At 45.2% G+C, this 19918-nt stretch overlaps 6 protein-coding genes across 6 annotated transcripts; 1 reads left to right on the top strand and 5 right to left on the bottom strand.

Moving 5' to 3' along the window:
- Positions 1-776: 776 nt before the first annotated feature.
- Positions 777-1471, bottom strand: BT62DRAFT_924906 (uncharacterized protein; the record flags this gene model as incomplete). Its single annotated transcript, XM_043184677.1, has 2 exons — positions 777-1134; positions 1191-1471. The coding sequence occupies 2 exons, from the start codon at positions 1469-1471 to the stop codon at positions 777-779; spliced, it is 639 nt and encodes a 212-aa protein (XP_043032631.1).
- A 1648-nt stretch (positions 1472-3119) lies between these two features.
- BT62DRAFT_798660 (uncharacterized protein) lies at positions 3120-4141 on the bottom strand. Its single transcript, XM_043182335.1, has 3 exons — positions 3665-4141; positions 3309-3611; positions 3120-3247 (listed from the first exon to the last, which is right to left on the bottom strand). Exons 1-3 carry the CDS (start codon positions 3843-3845, stop codon positions 3174-3176), a joined length of 558 nt encoding a protein of 185 aa, XP_043032630.1. The 5' UTR covers positions 3846-4141; the 3' UTR covers positions 3120-3173.
- BT62DRAFT_914510 (cytochrome P450) lies at positions 4136-5892 on the bottom strand (the record flags this gene model as incomplete). Its single annotated transcript, XM_043183912.1, has 9 exons — positions 4136-4373; positions 4426-4601; positions 4658-4692; positions 4743-4829; positions 4887-5106; positions 5145-5256; positions 5305-5460; positions 5511-5636; positions 5687-5892. Coding segments are annotated over 9 exons (1356 nt in total), but the record flags the coding sequence as incomplete, so codon positions are not given.
- Positions 5893-6291: 399 nt separating this feature from the next.
- On the bottom strand, positions 6292-6975 carry BT62DRAFT_798670 (uncharacterized protein). Its single transcript, XM_043182336.1, has 3 exons — positions 6886-6975; positions 6691-6831; positions 6292-6626 (listed from the first exon to the last, which is right to left on the bottom strand). Exons 2-3 carry the CDS (start codon positions 6780-6782, stop codon positions 6419-6421), a joined length of 300 nt encoding a protein of 99 aa, XP_043032628.1. The 5' UTR covers positions 6783-6831; positions 6886-6975; the 3' UTR covers positions 6292-6418.
- Positions 6976-17371: 10396 nt separating this feature from the next.
- Positions 17372-17872, top strand: BT62DRAFT_914511 (fungal hydrophobin; the record flags this gene model as incomplete). Its single annotated transcript, XM_043183913.1, has 4 exons — positions 17372-17514; positions 17574-17636; positions 17690-17777; positions 17825-17872. The coding sequence occupies 4 exons, from the start codon at positions 17372-17374 to the stop codon at positions 17870-17872; spliced, it is 342 nt and encodes a 113-aa protein (XP_043032627.1).
- Positions 17873-19016: 1144 nt separating this feature from the next.
- BT62DRAFT_1081780 (uncharacterized protein) lies at positions 19017-19918 on the bottom strand (the record flags this gene model as incomplete). The annotated part of the gene is made up of 3 exons (XM_043179711.1): positions 19336-19918; positions 19196-19283; positions 19017-19128 (listed from the first exon to the last, which is right to left on the bottom strand). The coding sequence occupies exons 1-3, from the start codon at positions 19769-19771 to the stop codon at positions 19017-19019; spliced, it is 636 nt and encodes a 211-aa protein (XP_043032626.1). The 5' UTR covers positions 19772-19918.

The following is a 19918-nucleotide window of genomic DNA, read 5'->3' as shown; positions in this document are numbered from 1 at the left end:
GGACTTTATTTGAACTATGCTTATCTATGCACTCCACTCTTATCTACGTATAAATACTTGGTCGTGCCTAGAATTACGCCAGTCTTTCTTACCTTATCCCCCCGAATCGAGGTGTCTTCAACCCGGTCCTTGATTCGTCCTTGTGTGCCGCTACCGACTATCATCGCTAACGTCACAGGCACATGCTGCCATTGATGATTTTCTTCAACCGATCAACCCTCTCTTCAGATGGATCTCCAGGCCTAGCCCGAGCGACCTTGATAACGAGATCATCCGTTACCAAACACAGACAAGCATCCAGGTCTAGCCAAACGTCATCCCCGAAAATCTCCTCGCTCGGATCCGTTGAGTGAGAATGTGCATTTTCTCCTCCAAGGGCATCGTTGGCATTGTTAGGGATTCAGCTAAGCGTCCTCTGTCGAGCGAGTAGACGTGGGAGTACGCTTTCAGGGTGATGGTTACCTTCTTCAGGGGCACGGAGTTGGCCGCGGTGTCTTTAAAGCATCGATCCACCATTTTAAGACGTTCACGCTGCTGCTCCTCGAAAAAGTTGAGATGAATGTGGAAGTGCGTCAGGGAGGGGAGAGACAGGATATGGAGAACGGAAACTTCTGTATGGGTAAGTTCTTAACATTGAATAACTCCGAAAATTATTACTACGTGCCAGTTTAGATATAACCGAGTTGAAGGTCCTTCAGAGTCTCCGCCGATCTTTGTACCATAGCCGTGACGTGATCCCAGTGGCTGAGCTCCTTGATATCTAAAATACGAAGTGTCTAGAGTTGTATCATAGCAGCGGGCGCATCCGCCTCCTCGCGAATATCGCGGGACACTCTGAGCAAAAATTCTTCAGAGATGTTGATATCGAGGGTCTTGATTGTAGGAGCCACAGAATTGTCTTGAACAGAGCTGCATGATTCTGAGTCAACGGTCGCAGAAACAGATTTCAAATACAGATCTCCCAAGTTCGGGAACGCTCGAATGATCAAAGCGAAGTCGGTGTACGATGACAAGACAGTATTGTGGAGGGTAATCTTGCTGATGCCGATGCATTTACTGAGTTGTGAGAAGAATTTGCGCGGAAGACGGATGCAAGAAAAATCTTCGATGTGAAATTCCTTCAAGGCGGTAAAACTAATGAGGGTGGAATATTTGGTAGCATCCCCTGTATATCTTGGCATCTTCCTCACCATGGAGCATAAGGCTTCCAGGAACTCGGACGGACGTTCTGCATAGGGAAATCCATACAGGAAGAGTCTTTTGACAAAGGGACGAATATTCTTAGAGGCACGGAGGGTGTCGTAAAGTTTCTGACCCTCGCCAGTGTTCCGTGCCGTGACGCAGTGGAAGCGTAACGAATTCGATACAGCATGGCGCGAGACATAAGGGAAAAGTGGTTCAGGGAATGGCCTTCTTCGACTACAATATCGACGATGAGATCGCCAACTTTCTGGGATAGCGGCCAATCCATGATGAAAGGGGAAAAGATGATACGAGAGGAAGGAACGAGGGTACCCAGAAGTGGCGATTTACAGATTCTTGATCATTTATATCAAAGACGTTGAATAAAAAGGGAAAAAAATGTCTTGAATACATCGGGACAATAGTTGACAGAAAGCGCAGCGCGCTTTGACTTCCCTGCCGGGTTTAGGAGCATAGAACGAAAAGACCAAACAGCACACATCGTCCAGACTGATATCAGATGGTCGAAGACAACGTCAAGAGAGTGTAGCCTGTACCTGTTATGTAAATCCGTACGTAATAGACCCAAGAACGCGTCCAAATTGACCTAGAAATGAGCGAAAAAGTATATTTGGACTGAGGGCAGCGCGCACTTTGTCTTATAAAAATTTGGCTGTGGCCCATTCTTCCGGAGCTTCCTCGAAAATAAGTGCTGAGAGCCATTACGTTACTATGTCAATAAGTTAAATGGCCTCAAATGTCTGGCTTGAAGAGCCAGTTGAATGGCTAAGACCCGGAGAATAGGGATTGCTTCTACCATCTATGGCCGTTGTTTCTGAGTCTATGGGACACAGCATCTCAATATAGCCATCAGGTTTGCCAACCCGTCCAACTAGCTTTGTTACCCTAGCATGCCTGCAAAGTATAAATTTGAGATTCGTCAATTCCTGGATGATGGCCGGTTTGTTGCTTCCTCATCGCGTGAATTTTTGATACCTCCTGAGAGACCCCAACTTGTCACGCCAGAAAGGTTCAAATCTATAAGCGCCGGGAGCGGCACTTCCTATACCAATGACCAGCACAAAAAAGTCAAGGCTGGCCACTGATTAGTGTTTGCAAACCAGACACACAACTATCAAACACATCAGTAGAAAGAACAAACAGCATAAATTTGCCTTACGATTGATGCCTAACACTATATTTTCCTTGACCGAATCCTTTTCTAGGGCATGTTTCGTCACAGGACTTATTCAATCTCCAGCTCCTTCATGTTTGAAACGCTCAATAGACGAATACCTGAAGCCAACAGCTACGCGCCATGCTGCGGGATCAGGCACTAAAAGCCACTAAGTTTAACTTGGTAACTGGACAGCGATGAGATCAGATGGTACGTGTTTCTTAAGATGGACCAGATCCAGCATTATAAGACTCCACTCAAGAGCAGCACCACTGGTTCCCTCAAATATAGATACACCTTTTTCGTGACATTTCTATCCTCCGGTCACACACACGGTTAATCTATTTCCTTCCCCTTCCGGTGCGGCAGGTGTGAAGGACTCCGAAGTCTAAATAAGCATCGGACATGCTAACCCCAGCTATTTTCGTCGGGAATCCTGCAGAGTACCAGCTCAATACCGTTGCGATCATGGCTCTTGCCTGCAACACAATGACTATATCCCCTTAGGCTCTGTAGAGTCCCTCAGCTGAACATTTTCCCAGAGGATTTCTTCATCACAGAGATTAAGGAAGTCTATACCGATATATGATTAATCAGGAAGTATACATATTATTCTACAATGAATATTTTCCAAGTTTTATGTGGGGTCAGAGGCTCACCTGGAGTCCACCATCACCCAAGGAATACTAGAGAAACAGGGTTTTAACGAGCGTGAGGCCGTGTGTAGGTTCTATCTTGTAGAAGTGGTATTCAATACGATAATTATGTTGACCGCGAAGGACGGTGTATGTAGGTGAGAATTGAGACGTGTCCTTTAAGACCAATTCTTTATGACATCCTGGATAGCTAACATTTCGAGTTGACAGTGAACGATTGCCACATCAATTGCTGCCAAAAGGAAATTAAGATCGACTAATACGTCTCAGCCGAAAAGGAAAAGGCAACGTACCACCAAAAAACCTCTCTTTTCGGACTGCTTCTCTGATCTGCACCTCCTCGGTAGCCCACCTCTCCCAGAGTCCATCAATATCTCCTTTCTTCATGAGCTTCCATTCCAGTTTTCTATCTGGTGCATTCTTCCTTAGAAGCACTGATACATCGGGTCTCTGGATGCGGTACTGCCACGGTACTTCCTCGTTGATTTTGCGGACGGCTTGATCAACAGAGAGGTACTGTCGCTCATTGGGGGAGACAACTATTTCTCCTTCAATGTACGGTCGTGCATTTTCGTTAGCCGCTTTCCACCGTTGGACTGGTGGTGGCATATGAGTGCATGAGAAAGAAACAAAGAACGTGGGGACTTACAGGTGAGCACCGCAAGGCGGAGAGTTTTGAATTGACTTTGACGGTCTTCCAAGGAAGAGGGAGGCGGGTCGTTGGTGTATGGAGGCAGAGAGTCTATGGTGTGCGTGATAGGATGGTCCGGAAAATTGAATCCGTATGGCATCTCAGCGGTGTCGTTGTCAAAGTGATTGGACGAGCTCATCGTTGTGTGGGAAAGGGAGCATACGTCGAAGCGACGAGAAAGGGTAGCTGTGAAGTTCCAGGTCCATGAGCATAGTTTATATACCCGTGTTTGAAAACTCTAATTATCTTGAGGCATTGTGCAAGAAAGAGACTTTCATAGGTGGCTTTTCGAACGAAGAATGGAGGACACATCAAAGACAATGCTATAAGCATATTGTGGAGATCTGTTGTCTACGGATCAGAAAGGAATATGAACCATATACTCGTTGCCTTCTAGCAAATGAGGATGAATTGTTCGGAACTTGCTGATCAAATACATGCCACCAGGGTTCCGTTTCGAGTTGCGTCTCCCAACAATTCTTCGATCTTCTCCACCCGTCTCTCGAAACACACCTCGAACGCATCAGGCGTAATACTAATCCCCTCTCCAACAAATCCCCGCCGGTCAATGGGCGCGTTGTCATTTTCCGAAATCCTGAACGCCCAAAGCAGCAGGGCAGTTGTGATAAACAACGAGCGGTCCGCTACGTGTCTACCGGGACATAGCCTACGTACCGCAAATCAGCACGAATACCACCAAACAACTTCCCTTTACTTACCGTCTACCAAAACCAAAATTCAACAACAAAGCATCGGACCCATGTTTGAGAGACCCATCATCATTCAACCACCGGATAGGGTCGAATATCTCCGGGTCCGCAAACACTGAGGGGTCCTGGCATATGGACCAGTGGTTTCCAATGACGGTGGCATCTTTTGGGATGCAGTAGTTTCGCTAAGATTGAGCTGGTCAGTGTATAGCCCTCTACAGACGAAAACAATGCGACATACCCAAACAATATCCCTCGATGCTCGGTGTGCAAAGCCTTCGAAAGATATTAGCAAGTATATGGCAGGGGAAAAGACATCAGCCTACCGCTCCCACCAACGGGCCTCCACCTATGGCTTTCCAGCACGAACGCCCGGACCCGAGGCAAATCAGCAAAGTCGTCAAATGTCGGTACTTATCTCAAGCTCATCAATTTGCAAAACGCGACTCAGAGGAAATAAACATACACACCTCGCTTGCGACCTACAACAACGTCCAATTCGTCTTGAATCCAGTTTTGCATTTGCGGAAAACATGCTGCGGCCATGATCACGATGCTAATCGCACTAGCCGTCGTGGCAGATCCGGCACCGAACATCGTACCAGCAATGTACACAAGCTCGTCGTCATTCAGCCGAAGCTTGGTCTTATTTTCGAGGAGATACTTCGAAAAGCACGGTTGGACCGTGTCCTAATCAAGCCCCGTATTGGTACTATAGTTGAAGAGACAGTACAGAGAGCTCTCACCATGTTATCCTTGACACCCGCTACTTGATTGCGATACAACGAAAGCTCCTCGGCGTGCCATAAACGCAGCTCCGGACGGTAGAAAGGAAGATATCTATGGATACTTTATCAGTATCACTCGCAAGGAATGGTATATACCTACCGCAAGAAAGGATATTCATCGACCATATATGCCCCTGGTCTCACAGCAGTGCCTATACGCTTGAGAGATCGTCTAATGGCAAGTATCTCTGGATCGTTCACCGCCGCAGACGCTGTTCGACCGTAGACTAGAGATAGAATGAACGACGCAGCATATCTACACAAATGAATTCAGTAGACCAACGCGAGAAGATCGACTCTGCTCACTCCTTAGCATAATCCATATGCTTCGCGGGGTTCCCAATGATATTCTTCACGAGATTCGCCGCATAGTGCATCTGCAGAGGTTCGTAGTCCTTAGCTGTCTTCGCTTGGAGATGTGTATGCAATGCTCTGCCGAGACGATCAGCACACCCTCCCAAACTATCTCTCTCACAGCTCACTTTCGAAACTTCCTCAGTCTTTCTCCAGACTGAAGCAAAAGCAACCTCATCCCACCTGAAACCATCTCACTTGCTGCCGTCCACCTCGGCCTATCAGCGAGAGCTGCTCCCTCCTTCTCCATGATGTCGACGGCGGCTTGTTGTCTGCCGATCATAACAGCGAGTTTGGAGCCCGAACGTAGAGTGAAGACTGGTCCGTATTCCTCGAAGAGGGATTCCAGAGTTTCAAGTGATCTGAAAGGCTCTTCGTTTAGAATAATAGTTGCAACTACATGAGATGGACGTACGAGAATGAAGAAAGGCTGGTTATATCCCAGTCTCCAGGTGGGCCGGGTGGCAAGGGAAGTCGGGGTCCAGTATTCCGTGCTCTAACGAAGTAGAGAATGTATAAAGCAGCAAAGATTGTCACGGCAACAATGAATATCGGCATCGAAATGCGATTGTGGGTGATGAATGAGGATATTGTAGGTACTCCCATCTACCAAGCAGGGGCATTTAAGCATCTAAACACGCGCCCATGGAAAGGCAGAAGTCTGGTTGCCAATTTCCGACTCGGACTATGTGGCGGCATCACGACACCTCCATGACTCTTAGCATGAGAAAAACTCAGATAACACGGAGCAAAATGGAAGGACTTCCACTGAACGATACAGCTGTAACAGAAACGGATAGAATTTCTGTTGACTGGCATTGGGGACCCGCTAACAGAATGGCGAAGTAGCAAGAATAAATTCATCGTGCGTGTCGGACATGTGTTGCCGTAACCATTGTTCTCGCGTTTTCAATCCAATGCTTGCCATATGACTTCGATTCCGATCCTTCGGCCGTCTCAGAAAAGGAGTTAGTAATCCAAGATGCAAGAGATGCGCGGCCTGGCGATATGGTCTCGGGCTGGTGCGTCCGAATGCAACACTTCTTTTTCTGAGCATGGGCTAGAAGTCTAGCAGTATAAAATGTGTTCATCAATTCCTATACTGTTGAATAGCAAGACATGTAAAACCCACCCAAATGAACCTGGCTTTGCCTCTAAATACCACCAGGACAACACTATTCTTATACTCGCACCGATGAAAGAAACAACAAAATAAGCGCCCATAAATTTCTATCGCAGCAAACTCTCCCCGTGACACGATAAAAATAAGACTCTACTAGAAAGGTAAGAAAAAGCTGTATGAGGAGAACGCTGGGAAAATGTTAACCTTGGAGCAGGCAGGATGTCAGCTGTAGCCAAGAAGAACAATGTTCCTGAGCGATTGAAGCGCAAAAAAACATCGGGAAGAATCTTCTATTGACGAAGTGCATGATCAGAGATGCCACAAAGTCGCCCGGCCGATTTCGACGACCCGCCGTCATCTTGTTCAACGTCTGCACCTGATGTTGACAAAGACATAAGGATCTCTGTCTTCGATACAATGTGTCTGAATACCATTCAATGAAGAATAGCAGAAGAATAGCATGGTAAAGCCCAGTCGTGATCCTGGTAAGAGGAAGGTATGATGATAGTCAGAAGCAAGAGGTGGTAGGGTGCAGAGAATATGAGTACAGCCACTGATTGCCTTACTCGCATCCCGTCATTTGACATTTCAAATGCCTTTGGTTCAAGTTTGCTATTCTGAGGGCTGAACGGAATCAAGGCCCCATGATTTTTTCAATTGACACCCTCTAGCCAATCTTGCAGCGATCATTCACGTGTGCGGCTGGGCACTCGTGATCACTGTACAATGATAGTACATTTCGGAATGAACAAGGCCTCGTATCTGTATTGAGCACTTCCACCCCAACAGCTTTCCCCTCATCATACATGGTTGGTGATTAGCGATTCCACTATTCAAGTAAGGATGTTGGAATTGGAATTGGTTCGTAGTCCTGTAGCTACTGTATATGGAAATGTTGCCATATGTATAGCCATAACTAGCTATGCATTTCCTGGACTACATACAGCTTAGTTATTACCATAGGTACATTGGTTGTATTTAAGTAGTTGTGAGCTGGCTAATGAAACCTCACCAGCTTCTAAACCCAACTCTCTCTGATATACTTTGGACATTATATTTGGAGAAGAGATAGGAGAAGATGAGTGAATTCTCACAGAAGCTGGCATCACCCTTGTCTTTGTAGAATGGAGCCTACATTGGACTTGTTTTTATGGGATCTAATCCATATCATCTTTTATCTGTGATGGACTGCAGAGATCTGCATTTAATCTGGCAGGCTGGGTTATATGACACATGGCAGATTATGATGGAGGCACTATTGGTTAACAGAGGATTATGAGAAATAGTTCAAATTGAGGTTGCACCAGTCTCATTGGCAAGAGATGAGGCTACTGTAGCAGCCAAATACCAAGCTGAGCTTGCTGCAATAGATGCTGCTAAGATGGCTGAAGCCAGAGCTACAATAATTTTATGAGTTTGTTAGAAACATGCCAGTAGAGAAGAGAGACTGAATGCATACAGAAGAGGCCATGGAGTGTGTAGGCCTTGGTGAAGCTATTAGCAATGTCACCTCTGAGCCAAAGCCCTAAGATGGATATGGACAGAGGTCCATAGAGTGACAGATGAAGTGAGTCAGTCCTATGGAGTCAGAGGTCTGCAGACTGGAGACAATAGTTTGACTTGAAGGTCAAATGGAAGAGAGAGTTGGCTAATCTAAGTTGATATTCAAACTGAGGTATATACAAGTAATTCTACAGCTTATATATTAGAGTGGAGTCCAAGGAATCAGGTTCTAGTGATAGAGCCTATATCTGGAATATTGTAGCTAGAGAAGTCAGAATTCTGAGGATTCTGATATAACATCTATTTGCTATCATGATGGAATCTAGATGTGACAAATTAAAGAGATGAAATTAGTAGGTGAAATATAAAATGGAATATGAAATAGAAACTAAGAAACAGAGTCTGATCAAATGTGGAGTTGAATGATAGAAGTTGGATTGGAACCAGAGGTCTGCAGTATGCTCATTACAGTATTCCTCTCTTAGTGTTCTTGCTCTTTATATACTACAAAATGTATCTAGAATACTCTATCTAAAGTATGAAATATATCAAAGTATCATGATAAAATGGTGGTACCAAAGGTTCAGGAATCTCCTGGCATATACTGAGATTCAGTTTTCATGGCTTTAATATCATATTCTATTTATATATACTTACTGCTTACCTTATACTTTGACATTTCTATACTTATTGACTTGGCTCCAGACCTGTTGGGATAGCAATCCCGAGCAAGTACGAGAATGTACTCGAAGATACGATGCCAGTCAGTGGCAGCTGACTTAGATCGTGATCCAGACTTATTTAGTATCTCATAGAAAGATCTCGAAGTAATACAAAATGTATTTAAGTAGAATGTTTCTCTCTCGAGAGGCTAATTCTAGTTCTCTGTTACATTACTCTGCTCTCTACTTACAACAGGTTATGGGCCCCGGCCATAACTGAACTTATGTCGCTACTCACTTCGCACACTTTCGTACTTTACGTACACATGTAGAACCACATGGATAGCCAGTCCGTGTATAGAATTGACTCCCTTAAGGGCCCAAAAAATTATCTGACATGGAAAATCAAGATGATCAATATCCTAACCAATTTAGGACTAATTGATTATGCAGATGGAAGCATTCCGGCCCTGGCAGACATGACACTGGTGGCAGATTGGAAGAAGAGTGATAGAAAGGCTCTTTTAACAATAAGATTGCGGGTTTCTGATGGCCTGCTGGTATATATTGCTGGTTCAAAGACTTTGGCAGAAGCCTGGAAAGCTCTGGAAGATATGTATGAGTCTAGGGGACCCATGGGAATTGTCCTTGTCAGAAGGAAATTCTTCAGAGCTCAGTGCGAAGAAGGAGGAAACATAGAGGAGCATATTAGGACTTTGAGGTCCTATCAGGAGGAGCTGGCATCCCTTAAGCAGAAAGTCGAAGAGGAGGACTTCTCTATCACACTGCTTACATCACTCCCAGAATCATGGAATTCATTCATCTCATCAGTGGATACTGCTGACTTGAAAGATTCTTACAAGTTGATTTCCCGAATTCTTCAGGAAGACATCCGACTAAAGGAAAAGACTTCTGATCGGACTACGACACTTGCAGCACATAGCAAGAAGTCCAATTCAAAAGTCACATGTTACAGTTGTGGGGAAACTGGTCACATCAGAACAAATTGCCCAAATGGGAAAAAGAATTCTGAAAAGTCATGGAAAGGAAAGGGAAAGGGCCAGACTCAGGCACATATTGCCAAATCGGACTCAGAAGAAGATGACTACGTATTTTGTGCAACAGACGTCACACTTACTTCACTCTCAGGAGTATCATGGCTAGGGGACTCTGGCACTACCAGACATATAGTCAAAAATAGATTATATTTTTCTGACTATATTGAAACCCCAGGACATGAAGTCATTGGTGTAGGCAAATCCAAAGGCTTGGGAAGGGGAACTGTCAAGATTAAAATGGTTGAAGGGGAAAAGATCACTCTGGTCACACTAAAGGAGTGTATCCACTGTCCTGATGCACCATTCAATCTTATGTCGATAGGGCACATTACAGATGCTGGATTTGAACTCAGATTCAAAGAGTCCAGAATAGATATTATCTCACCACATGGCAAGATAATCGGCCATGGAGATAAAATATCAAAGCTGTACAGCCTTGACATCATTGTTCCAGAAATAACCCAGGCCCATGCTACGAAATCAGCCCGATCATGGCAAAAGTGGCACAAAACATTAGGCCACTTAAATATGGGATCAGTAAAGAGACTATTTAGGAAGAAAATGGTCAAGGGGATAGATATAGATGAGTCAGCCAAGCCTCAGACAGATTGCATAGCTTGCATAAAAGTCAAACATCATATCAAGCCATTTCCACAGGAAGTCAAAAGGGACTATACTGAAATAGGGGAAATGACATTTTCGGATCTATGGGGGCCGGCCCAAACTCAGGGTATCCATGGTGAAAGGTATTACATAAGCTTCACAGATAGAAAATCCCGAAGGACAATGTTGTATTTTTTGAAGTCAAAGCAAGGTATGGAAATTCGAAAGAAGATCCAGCAGTATCAAAAATACATCAAAGTCCACAAAGGGAAGGATCTGAAGTTTATGAGGATTGACAATGGAAAAGAATATGTCAATAAAGAGGTAAAGGAATACCTCCAGGACAATGGCATACAGTTGGAATTGACTGCAGCATACTCTCCATCTTAAAACGGAGTTGCTGAGAGAATAAATTGGACCCTTGTGGAGCATGCATGTGCCATGCTAGAAGAACATCACTTACCAAAGTTTCTATGGTCCGAGGCAGTGGCATATGCCACATATTTGAAGAACCGATCACCAACCAGGGCCATCAAGAATGATCTAACTCCAGAAGAAGTGTTTCAGGGCACAAAACCAGATATTTTGGCACTTCAGGAATTCGGAGTAAAGTGCTGGGTGTTGCAGCAAGATAACAAGAGGTCAAAACTGGACCCAAAGTCAAGGGAATTTATTTTCACAGGTCTTACAGATGAATCCAGGGCCTGGAGATATTATAACCCTCAAACCAGGCAGATTCAGACCTCAAGAAATGTTATATTCCCTGAAAACAACACTACAGAGCCTATAGACACTGACTATATAGTCTCTCACCCTTCGTTGCTCGAGGGGGAGTCAGGGAGCAAAGTCGAGCAGACTCCGGATGGAAATGATGGCATTTCGGATGATTCTGTGGATGCCAGAAATGCCGAACCAAAAGAGAAAATAGCCCCTGATATGTCATCGATCAAATCAAATTTCCCAATATGGCATGAGAAAGTGATCGAGCCATGTGACAAATCGGTCCGGATTGCATCAAAGACTCAACTGAGTTACTGGACACTTCATAATCCAAGTGTATGAGCTGTGAAAACATTGGAACAACAGCGTACCTCAGAAGAATCATCTTTGGAAGCTGTAAATGTTGCAATAGACTATGCATGCATTGGGGAAACTGCAGACAATCTCAGTGATGAGCCATTAAGCCTTGAAGAAGCCAAAACAAGGCCAGACTGGCATCATTGGAAGAAAGCAATGGATGAAGAATACAATCTATTGACTTCCTTAGGCATATGGCAACTGGAAGAATTACCCAAGGACAGATCACTTGTGGATTGCAAGTGGACTTACAGATTGAAAAGGGATGGTGATGGGAAAATCACCAGGTACAAGGCCAGACTTGTTGCAAAAGGATTTTCACAGATACCCAGCATTGATTTCTTCGAGACATATGCACCAGTTGTCAGGCTGGACACATTCCGCCTACTCATGGCAATTGCCGCTCAAAGAAACCTAATCATTCATGGAATGGACGTTGTTGGAGCTTACTTAAATGGTAAACTCAATGAATCCATTTATATGGCACAGCCACCCGAATATTCAGATGGGAGCAGAAAAGTGGCACACCTCAAATTAACGTTGTACGGACTCAAGCAATCTGGCCGAGTTTGGAATGACAAATTAAATGCTACATTTTTGGGACTTGGGTACATCAGATTGATCAGTGATCAATGTGTGTACATCAGACAAATGGGTTCTGGTCCCATAATCGTAGCTGTACATGTCGATGACATGACATTGCTTGCCCCAGATGATGAAACCATGTCTAAAATGAAAGAAGAGCTTAAGAAGAAGCTAAATGTCACAGACATGGGGGAGATTCAATATATATTGGGCATGAAGATAGACAGGAATAAGGACAAGAGCACTATCACTCTATCCCAGAAGGCATATATTCTTAAGGTACTTGAGCGAATGGGCATGAATGACTGCAAACCGGTCAAAATGCCTATGGATCCGAATGTATGGCTAGAGAAAATTCCGACAGAAGACCCACAAGGTGTTGACACAGCCACCAGGCAATATTACCATACTGGTGTCGGATCACTAATGTATGCGGCCAATGGATCCCGGCCCGACATTGCACATGCTGTCACCGAATTAAGCAAGTATGTGCAGAATCCAGCTGCTGAGCATGTCACAGCCTTGAAGTGAGTTTTTCCGCTATCTGAAGGGAACTCTAGACTTTGGAATCACATATGGAGGGACTATGGATGAGCTGATACCTTATTCAGACTCAGACTGGGGAGAAGACAGAACAGATAGAAGATCAACATCTGGTTATGTCTGTACCTATGCAGGGGGAGCTGTTACTTGGAGTTCAAAGAAACAGCCCACCATAGCCTTATCCACTATGGAAGCAGAATATATGGCCCTTGCACACACAACCCGGGAAGTAATTTGGCTACAAGCACTCTTAACCGAATTAGGATTGCCACCTTATGAAGCAACGACTATTTTCATTGACAATCAATCAGCAATCAAATTCGCTGAGAACCCTATATTCCATGCACGATCGAAGCATATAGACATATGGCACCACTTCGTTCGTGAGCACATGGCTTCAAATGAAGTCAAAGTTCAGCACTGCACATCAGAAGAAAACTTAGCAGATATATTCACTAAAGGCCTACCAAGACCATTACATGAGTATCTATCCACAGGTATTCTAGGAACTCAGAATTGAGGGGGAGTGTTGGGATAGCAATCCCGAGCGAGTACAAGAATGTACTCGAAGATATGATGCCAGTCAGCGGCAGCTGACTTGGATCATGATCCAGACTTATTTAGTATCTCATAGAAAGATCTCGAAGTAATACGAAATGTATTTAAGTAGAATGTTTCTCTCTCGAGAGGCTAATTCTAGTTCTCTGTTACATTACTCTGCTCTCTACTTACAACAAGACCCCACTGTCCTTACTCTATACAATGAAATATACCATTCCTTTGAGTCTAATATGCCCCTCTCTGAACCACCAGCACCTCAATTCCAATACACTTTCACCATTCCCATTTGTATTCTTTTCTTGAAAAATATATGTTTGACTCATCCTCTGAAAGGGAGAAGGATTCCATTCATCAGTGGATCTTCCAACTGTATTCACTGTCAGTGTCCTATTTCCAGGTTGTGGCAAGTGCAACTTGTGCTACAGAAATTCATTCTGCCAGGAATGATCTCTTAATTCCTTCACGTGAATAAGTGTATTTTGATAAGCTGCTGTTTCTTTTTTTGGCAATTCTTTCCTTCCATTAGATGGTGAGCCCTTTCTCCCCATCCTGGCCTTGGGCTCAAGGCGAAGACCCTCATAGTGAGTTTTCTCATGTCATCCTTCGCGGATTCTATGTTGGATCTTGGACGGGGCTTTCAAACTTCCGAGTATTCTCTCCCAAAATATGCAGGGACAGAACAATTAACCAACTTTAGTGCGATCTCAATGTCCAGTATCCATTACATCTCCATTTCGGAGATGTGTCCTGTTGGCATTTTAAACGAAAGAGCTTATTGTTTGTTGAGACATGGCTTTTATCAAGTTAGTATAATACCATTGTTTGTGTCATCAGAACGTCATGATGCATGGTGTCTTACCCAAATGTGAAAACCATGAAATGTTCGTCTCATGATCGTCCTCATGTTCTGACTTTAAAGTTGCCAGACACGCCGAGGCAAGTGGGAGGTCACCACAAGATTGTATGTATATATTATGTGCATCCTAAATCTATTGGCTGGTTCGATCATTCGCAATGACGAGTTCAGAGTCTTAGGCCGCATGTTCAACCAACACCACGCGCCATTGCTACAAAGGCATCAGAAGATATGTTCATCATTGGAGTCCAATAGTTCGGACGTATTCGCGGCTTTCGCCTGCCAATTCCAAAACAAAGACGCTCACAACTTCTGCCTCGGCTCCGATGAGAACGACGTAGGAAAAGGACAACAGAAAAGTTCGTATCTTGTTCTCTCAGTACTACGTTTCATTAAATTGGCCCTTTATGAACAGTACCGCCAGCAATGAGCAGGAGAGGCTAGATGACGACGCAAACACCAAGCATCACCCGAGATACTAGATCTTTGTAACCTATCTTTCCACAACCACGGTTATGTCCCGTCTCGTAAGAACGTTCGGACAGTATTGACGCTGTGAGAAGGGACCAATTTTTGTTGATTGATGCTCCCTTGTTCGCTTCCCTATATCATGAAAATGTATGTACCTGGTGAGCGAGGATTAATGATTCCTGACCACGTCATTCGTGTCACCCCACTTGTTCCGTACACTCACACTACTATATTTCGGTCTCTGCTCCATGACCGATGACCAGTAAGGCTGCTACGCGATCTATTTATCCCCTTACATTTCAGGCTCTTCACAAACGGAACGACCTATTCCCCTCAGCTGAACCCCGATCAACATTGGCCTCTGACAAGTCGGAACATATTTGGCGATATCGGAAAATTGTGCAGAGGTATTACTAGAGCAAGAATTTGATATTGCTGAAAGTGACAACTGTTCATTTTCGAGCCTTTCTGCCGACTCCAGACGAATGAGCTTTATGTGACCAACAAGATGGGCCGGGAGGGAAGCGCTGGCCTCTCCTAGTCAAGCTCGAGCAACTGGGCTGCAGCCGCTCGAATATTGCAGTAAGTGCTCGGCCTCTAGGAACTGCGAATCGGTGTCAAAAGTCAAAGTCTCCCGCATCATCCATTGCATTTAGAACTAGGAGTCGGTTGAGATATCTGGACGGGAGAATAAGTAAGTAAAGAGGACTCCGGCTAGACGGTCCGAGAGGCGGGCAAATAAACTGCAACTTGAATTGAAACCGTTATCTCTCTCAAGGCGTGTACCTTGCTTGTTCCTTGTATCTCCAGGCTTGAAATAATGGCGTCTACTTCAAGTTCCCACTAAGTTCCAAGAACAAGATGGTGAAGCGCTAGTAACGTTCGAGACGATCTAGTACACAGCTGCACAATGTTTATGCTTGCTCACCGAGCCTTCTCGACTGTCGTCCTGAGCCAAACTACTAACAACGGTACTCTTTCGACTGTTCCTTTAGTGGACGTAGATTAGGAACTATGTGGTTGGCTTCCGGTGCGTTTGTTTTTGACTTTTCGGACCATCCTAAAAAAAGCAGCACGACAGAAAGTGCCCACGAGTTGCTCTGCTTCACAAACCATCAGCTCTACACCATGTGGATCTATTCAGCTCGTGGAATATGTCATACGAGCATTGGTGGTTTCTCCCGATTTGTCGGTAGTTTATTCTTCCGTCCTGAGAGAAATGTTCCTAGGCTAGTACACATACGAGCAGCGTTCTGTTATGCGTATTGCCATCTATTGGTATCCCTGAATTTATCGCTTTCGCTGCATCAACTGTGCACGATGTACATTAGGGGCCGACGTGTGTGTGAGTTTCCTTCATTTCTCTCTGATCCCTATTCTTACTGGTCGTACTCCAACACTATCTGAAACAAAGCTATGAGAAACTCCGGAACTGCTTAGGCTATATCTCTGCCTCTATTGTTGTTTGTTCTATCATACATCCGGCCCATTTCTGGGAAGGCCGTTCGATGCGGTCGAGTTCAAAATGTCGACCCATCGATGGTTGATTGCATCAGTATGAATTAGCTGATACCACAGAAGTCCGTTCGACAGGAGGTCATTTGGCCCTTCCACATGAACTTCGTATGCAATTTAACTCTCGACAGATGGGGCTGCTAGTTCTCAGTCATGCTTTCCCTCCATTCGCCTGTGAGCCCTTCTTCACATGTTCACTCTCCAACGGTGCCACATTTTCCTCCTCATACATCATGGTTGTGTACCTTACAAGTGATTGGACCAGCCATTGATATCCATCCTGAGGGCATTCAATTCTCTCCAAGAATACCTAGGTACAGGGCGAATATTTTCCCGTCAACGCCTTATGTCAATCTCCAGCATGCATGACGTCTCTGGAACTCCGACCCAGTGAAGTATCCAATTTCACATTGTAGGCGCGATGGTACATCGACCCTTCCGTTCGACTTTTTGTTCAGTTCAAAGAGGATTTGTATCAAGGAGGTCCTTCAGTGGTGTAACTTTCTTCCCGAAAGTGATACTTCGCGCCCTAATACAAAGGGCCATGATGTGTCCGTCTCGTGACAGAACTCGTGCTGACATTTATTATGAATGTCGTGCGTGCGTTCTTCATCTCCCTGCCGGTCTGGCCAATCATGACAAGCCATAGGTCGTACAGTCAACCAACACCGCATATGAGTCACCGCATCACTTTTTGGAGTCAAACGTGTGCGTTAATTACATCTAGATCTTTACCAGTGCCAAAATAACAACCTTCACAAGGAAATCGACTTCTGATGCTCTCCCCTCGACACCGGTGAGCCCGACATTATGGATATGCCGAAACTTACGGTTGTATCTGGTTCTCTTAATGCTACATCGCATGAATTGGGCTTTTCTGAGGAGTACCGTCATCGGCGTGTCTCAACGAGCGGATTGGCGGCGAGGAACGCCTGCTAGATCTTCGCAGCCCTTCCACGACCAGGGCTACGTCTCGAGAATACATGGTCGGAGAATGCTGACGCCGTGACAAGAGACTATTTTTGACTGTTGCTCGCTTCCCCGCATCACGAAGACGTACCCGATATCCGAGGCTTCATGATTTCTGACTGCGTCATTCGTGTCACCTCCCTCCACTCGTCCTGGGCACTCACACCGTTGTATTTTTGTTTCTACTCTTCATGTCCAAATGACTCCTTCGTTCCCAGACGAAGGCTATATAAAAGGCGTTGAAGCACCAGTTATGCTCAGGCCCTCAACCATACAACCGAATCACAATGTTTGCTCGTATCTCATCTTTCGCTGTTCTGATCACTCTTGCGACGGCCACCGTCCTTCCTCGTGGCGGTAGCAACGGTGCCTCTTGCGATGCTAACACTGGTACTGTGCAGTGTTGTGAATCTACTGAGAGCGTGAGCTTGTCTTCCTACCTCTGACCCATCTGAAAGCTGAATGGAATTATCAGCCCAGCGACCTGAGTCCCGGCCTCGCGACCCTCTTAGGCCTCCTCGGAGTCGTCGTCGGCGACCTCACTGCCAATGTGTAGGTGACAGGTATACCCTCAGTGGATACCGTGATTTATGGCATCTCTATAGCGGTGTAACTTGCAGCCCCATCTCCGTTATTGGCGTTGGTGGAACCCAGTGCAACAGCCAAGCGGTCTGCTGTGAAGATAATAACTTTGTCAGTACAGTATTGTGAAGTTTGACTTGACCCTCAAATTTCTTTAGAATGGCGTTGTTGCTCTCGGCTGCACCCCCATCAACATCGGCGTCTGAGGGGCCGGAGGCTCAATTGAAGCGTTTCGATAATTCTGTAAAGTGCATTCGTTTGTTGGACAACTAAGTAGGTCGAGAAAACAATATTGCTGAATGTAGTAGTAAATGTACCAATGATTATCATGTTTCTGATTTTCTCCCCTTTCCCAGAGGCTGTTGCCTTGTTGAACGTTCCTGTATATAGATAAAGTCGACGATCGTCCAGATTGACTAACGCAGACGATACTAAAGCAGTGTCGTATATTGGTCACCAAATGCTAAGAACTAGTGAACGAATGAAGAATTCTTGAAATTCAACAAGTCATTTCTCTATTACATCGAAGGACTCGTCGACAGCATATGGTTACTGTATGGTAATCAAGAAACTCGCCCTCAACGATTCATAGCTACAAAAAAGGTACTCAGGTAAGCCTTGTCTACATGCCTGGTTGGAGGTGTTCACTTGAAGTGATACGTGTCTACGTCTGGCCAAAATCCTTGATCGTATAAATATTGGCAGTATCAGAATCGGATAGGCCCTCCGCCGAGTCAACAGGACATAGACGGCCTTAAATGTCACGATAATCGCTAAAGCGAAGGAGTTGACGGGACAGGTAAAACATATTAAAATCCTCTGCCATTGAAGAGATATTTTCTGAATCAGCGAGCCCTTTTGGCAAGCAGAAAAGATAAATCGAACGCGAGTATATACATGGTGCGTCTAGATCCTCAGCCATCTCATATGTCACCTTGGGCGGCGCGCGTATTCACATATATGACATAATGTCTTAAAAAACTGGCCGTGTTCGGTCTCTGAAGACAGCAGGCTGCGAAGAGATATGTAGAAACGACCAAGAAAATAATGGAGACGGCCCACATCTGAGGCGAATCATTTCGGGAGGGCAATGTTTGATCAGTTCGTTCGGTGCTATATTATCTACGATGCGCAGAATCTTGAAACACATATTTTAGCAGGATTCTCAGTGAAGAGGACTTTACGCACCGAAATTCGTCCAGTACTTTATACATATAATGTGTCATCAGGAAATCTCCCTTGGCTTGATTCTTCACACCTCGTCCAGTCCAAACAACACCAACCCATTCGCAGCTCAGGGAATATGGCACAAATCTTGTACTCTGTTTGAACTTGTAGATATAGGTATATTTACAAGCTCGTAATGAGAGTCTTCTTATGAGGACACACGACCATCGAAGTACGTACACTAGTCCTGATACCAAATTTTTTCAGCCATACGTTTCCCGGCCACGACCGGCGTCTGGACATGAAGGCAGGGCATGGCAAAAAAGAGGTCAATATACGTCAACTGTTTCAAGCCTTCCTACCTGAGGGTCTCAACAAGCGACTGCGTGAAGAGCCTGTGGAACCCTTCCCCACTTCTCACCTCTTTCGCAAGCTGAAACTCTCTACACGCTGCGAGAATGACGTGAGAAGACATGTCAGGAGTACAGTCCTTCGACAACACAGAAGGAACGGCAGGGAAGTGTTTCATACTCTCCTATGCAGAATGGAGCATGCGCATGAGTGGGTGTATGAGCGGAGGCGCAGAGCGCACGCCCCCATCCCGAAAGTATCTGGTTGCAGAACCCAGATGAGAGCAATCGAAGATTACAGTAATTCGTGGTCTTTGGAGAGCGAGATTCGGGTAAGTATGGAGTTGAACTCTCGGTCACTGATATCGCGAATTGGATTTCCGTTGCCGTCAGGATAGTCGCGGTCCGTGGGGCAGAGAGCATCAATGGTTTCCCATTGTGAGAATGGGACTTTACAACGATTGGGGTCATAGGAATTATCTTCCCAGTCAGAGTAGGAGTAGCTAGAGCCGCGTCCGGCGAAGTAAATAATGATGTTATCGCCGGGGCTTGGTTTATTTCGGGGTTGTCGACCAGAATGTGAAGCATATGTATGATGTTGTCACGGGATGGGATGGGAGGATCATCAGGAAGGGCGTGCGGCGCACCGAGAGGGAGTTGAATTTTGGTTCGCCGAGGTCTTGTACCAAGTACTCTCTTATCAACACGGCGTCTGATACGCAACAGCGTAACGAA

This window comes from Guyanagaster necrorhizus (assembly GCF_019112545.1).
Source record: "Guyanagaster necrorhizus MCA 3950 unplaced genomic scaffold BT62scaffold_95, whole genome shotgun sequence".
Lineage (NCBI taxonomy): Eukaryota > Fungi > Basidiomycota > Agaricomycetes > Agaricales > Physalacriaceae > Guyanagaster > Guyanagaster necrorhizus.
This window is presented reverse-complemented; position numbering and strand designations above follow the sequence as displayed.

Bases quoted from the DNA above. Each gene is read 5' to 3' on its own strand.
- BT62DRAFT_798660 (XM_043182335.1), bottom strand. From the start codon at position 3,845: ATGAGCTCGTCCAATCACTTTGACAACGACACCGCTGAGATGCCATAC. The intron at 3,612-3,664 runs GTAAGTCCCCAC...TGCCACCACCAG, and splicing joins CCGCCTTGCGGTGCTCACCT to TCCAACGGTGGAAAGCGGCT. The intron at 3,248-3,308 runs GTACGTTGCCTT...TCCTTTTGGCAG, and splicing joins AAAAGAGAGGTTTTTTGGTG to CAATTGATGTGGCAATCGTT.
- BT62DRAFT_798670 (XM_043182336.1), bottom strand. From the start codon at position 6,782: ATGGGCGCTTATTTTGTTGTTTCTTTCATCGGTGCGAGTATAAGAATA. The intron at 6,627-6,690 runs GTGGGTTTTACA...TTATACTGCTAG, and splicing joins GCAAAGCCAGGTTCATTTGG to ACTTCTAGCCCATGCTCAGA.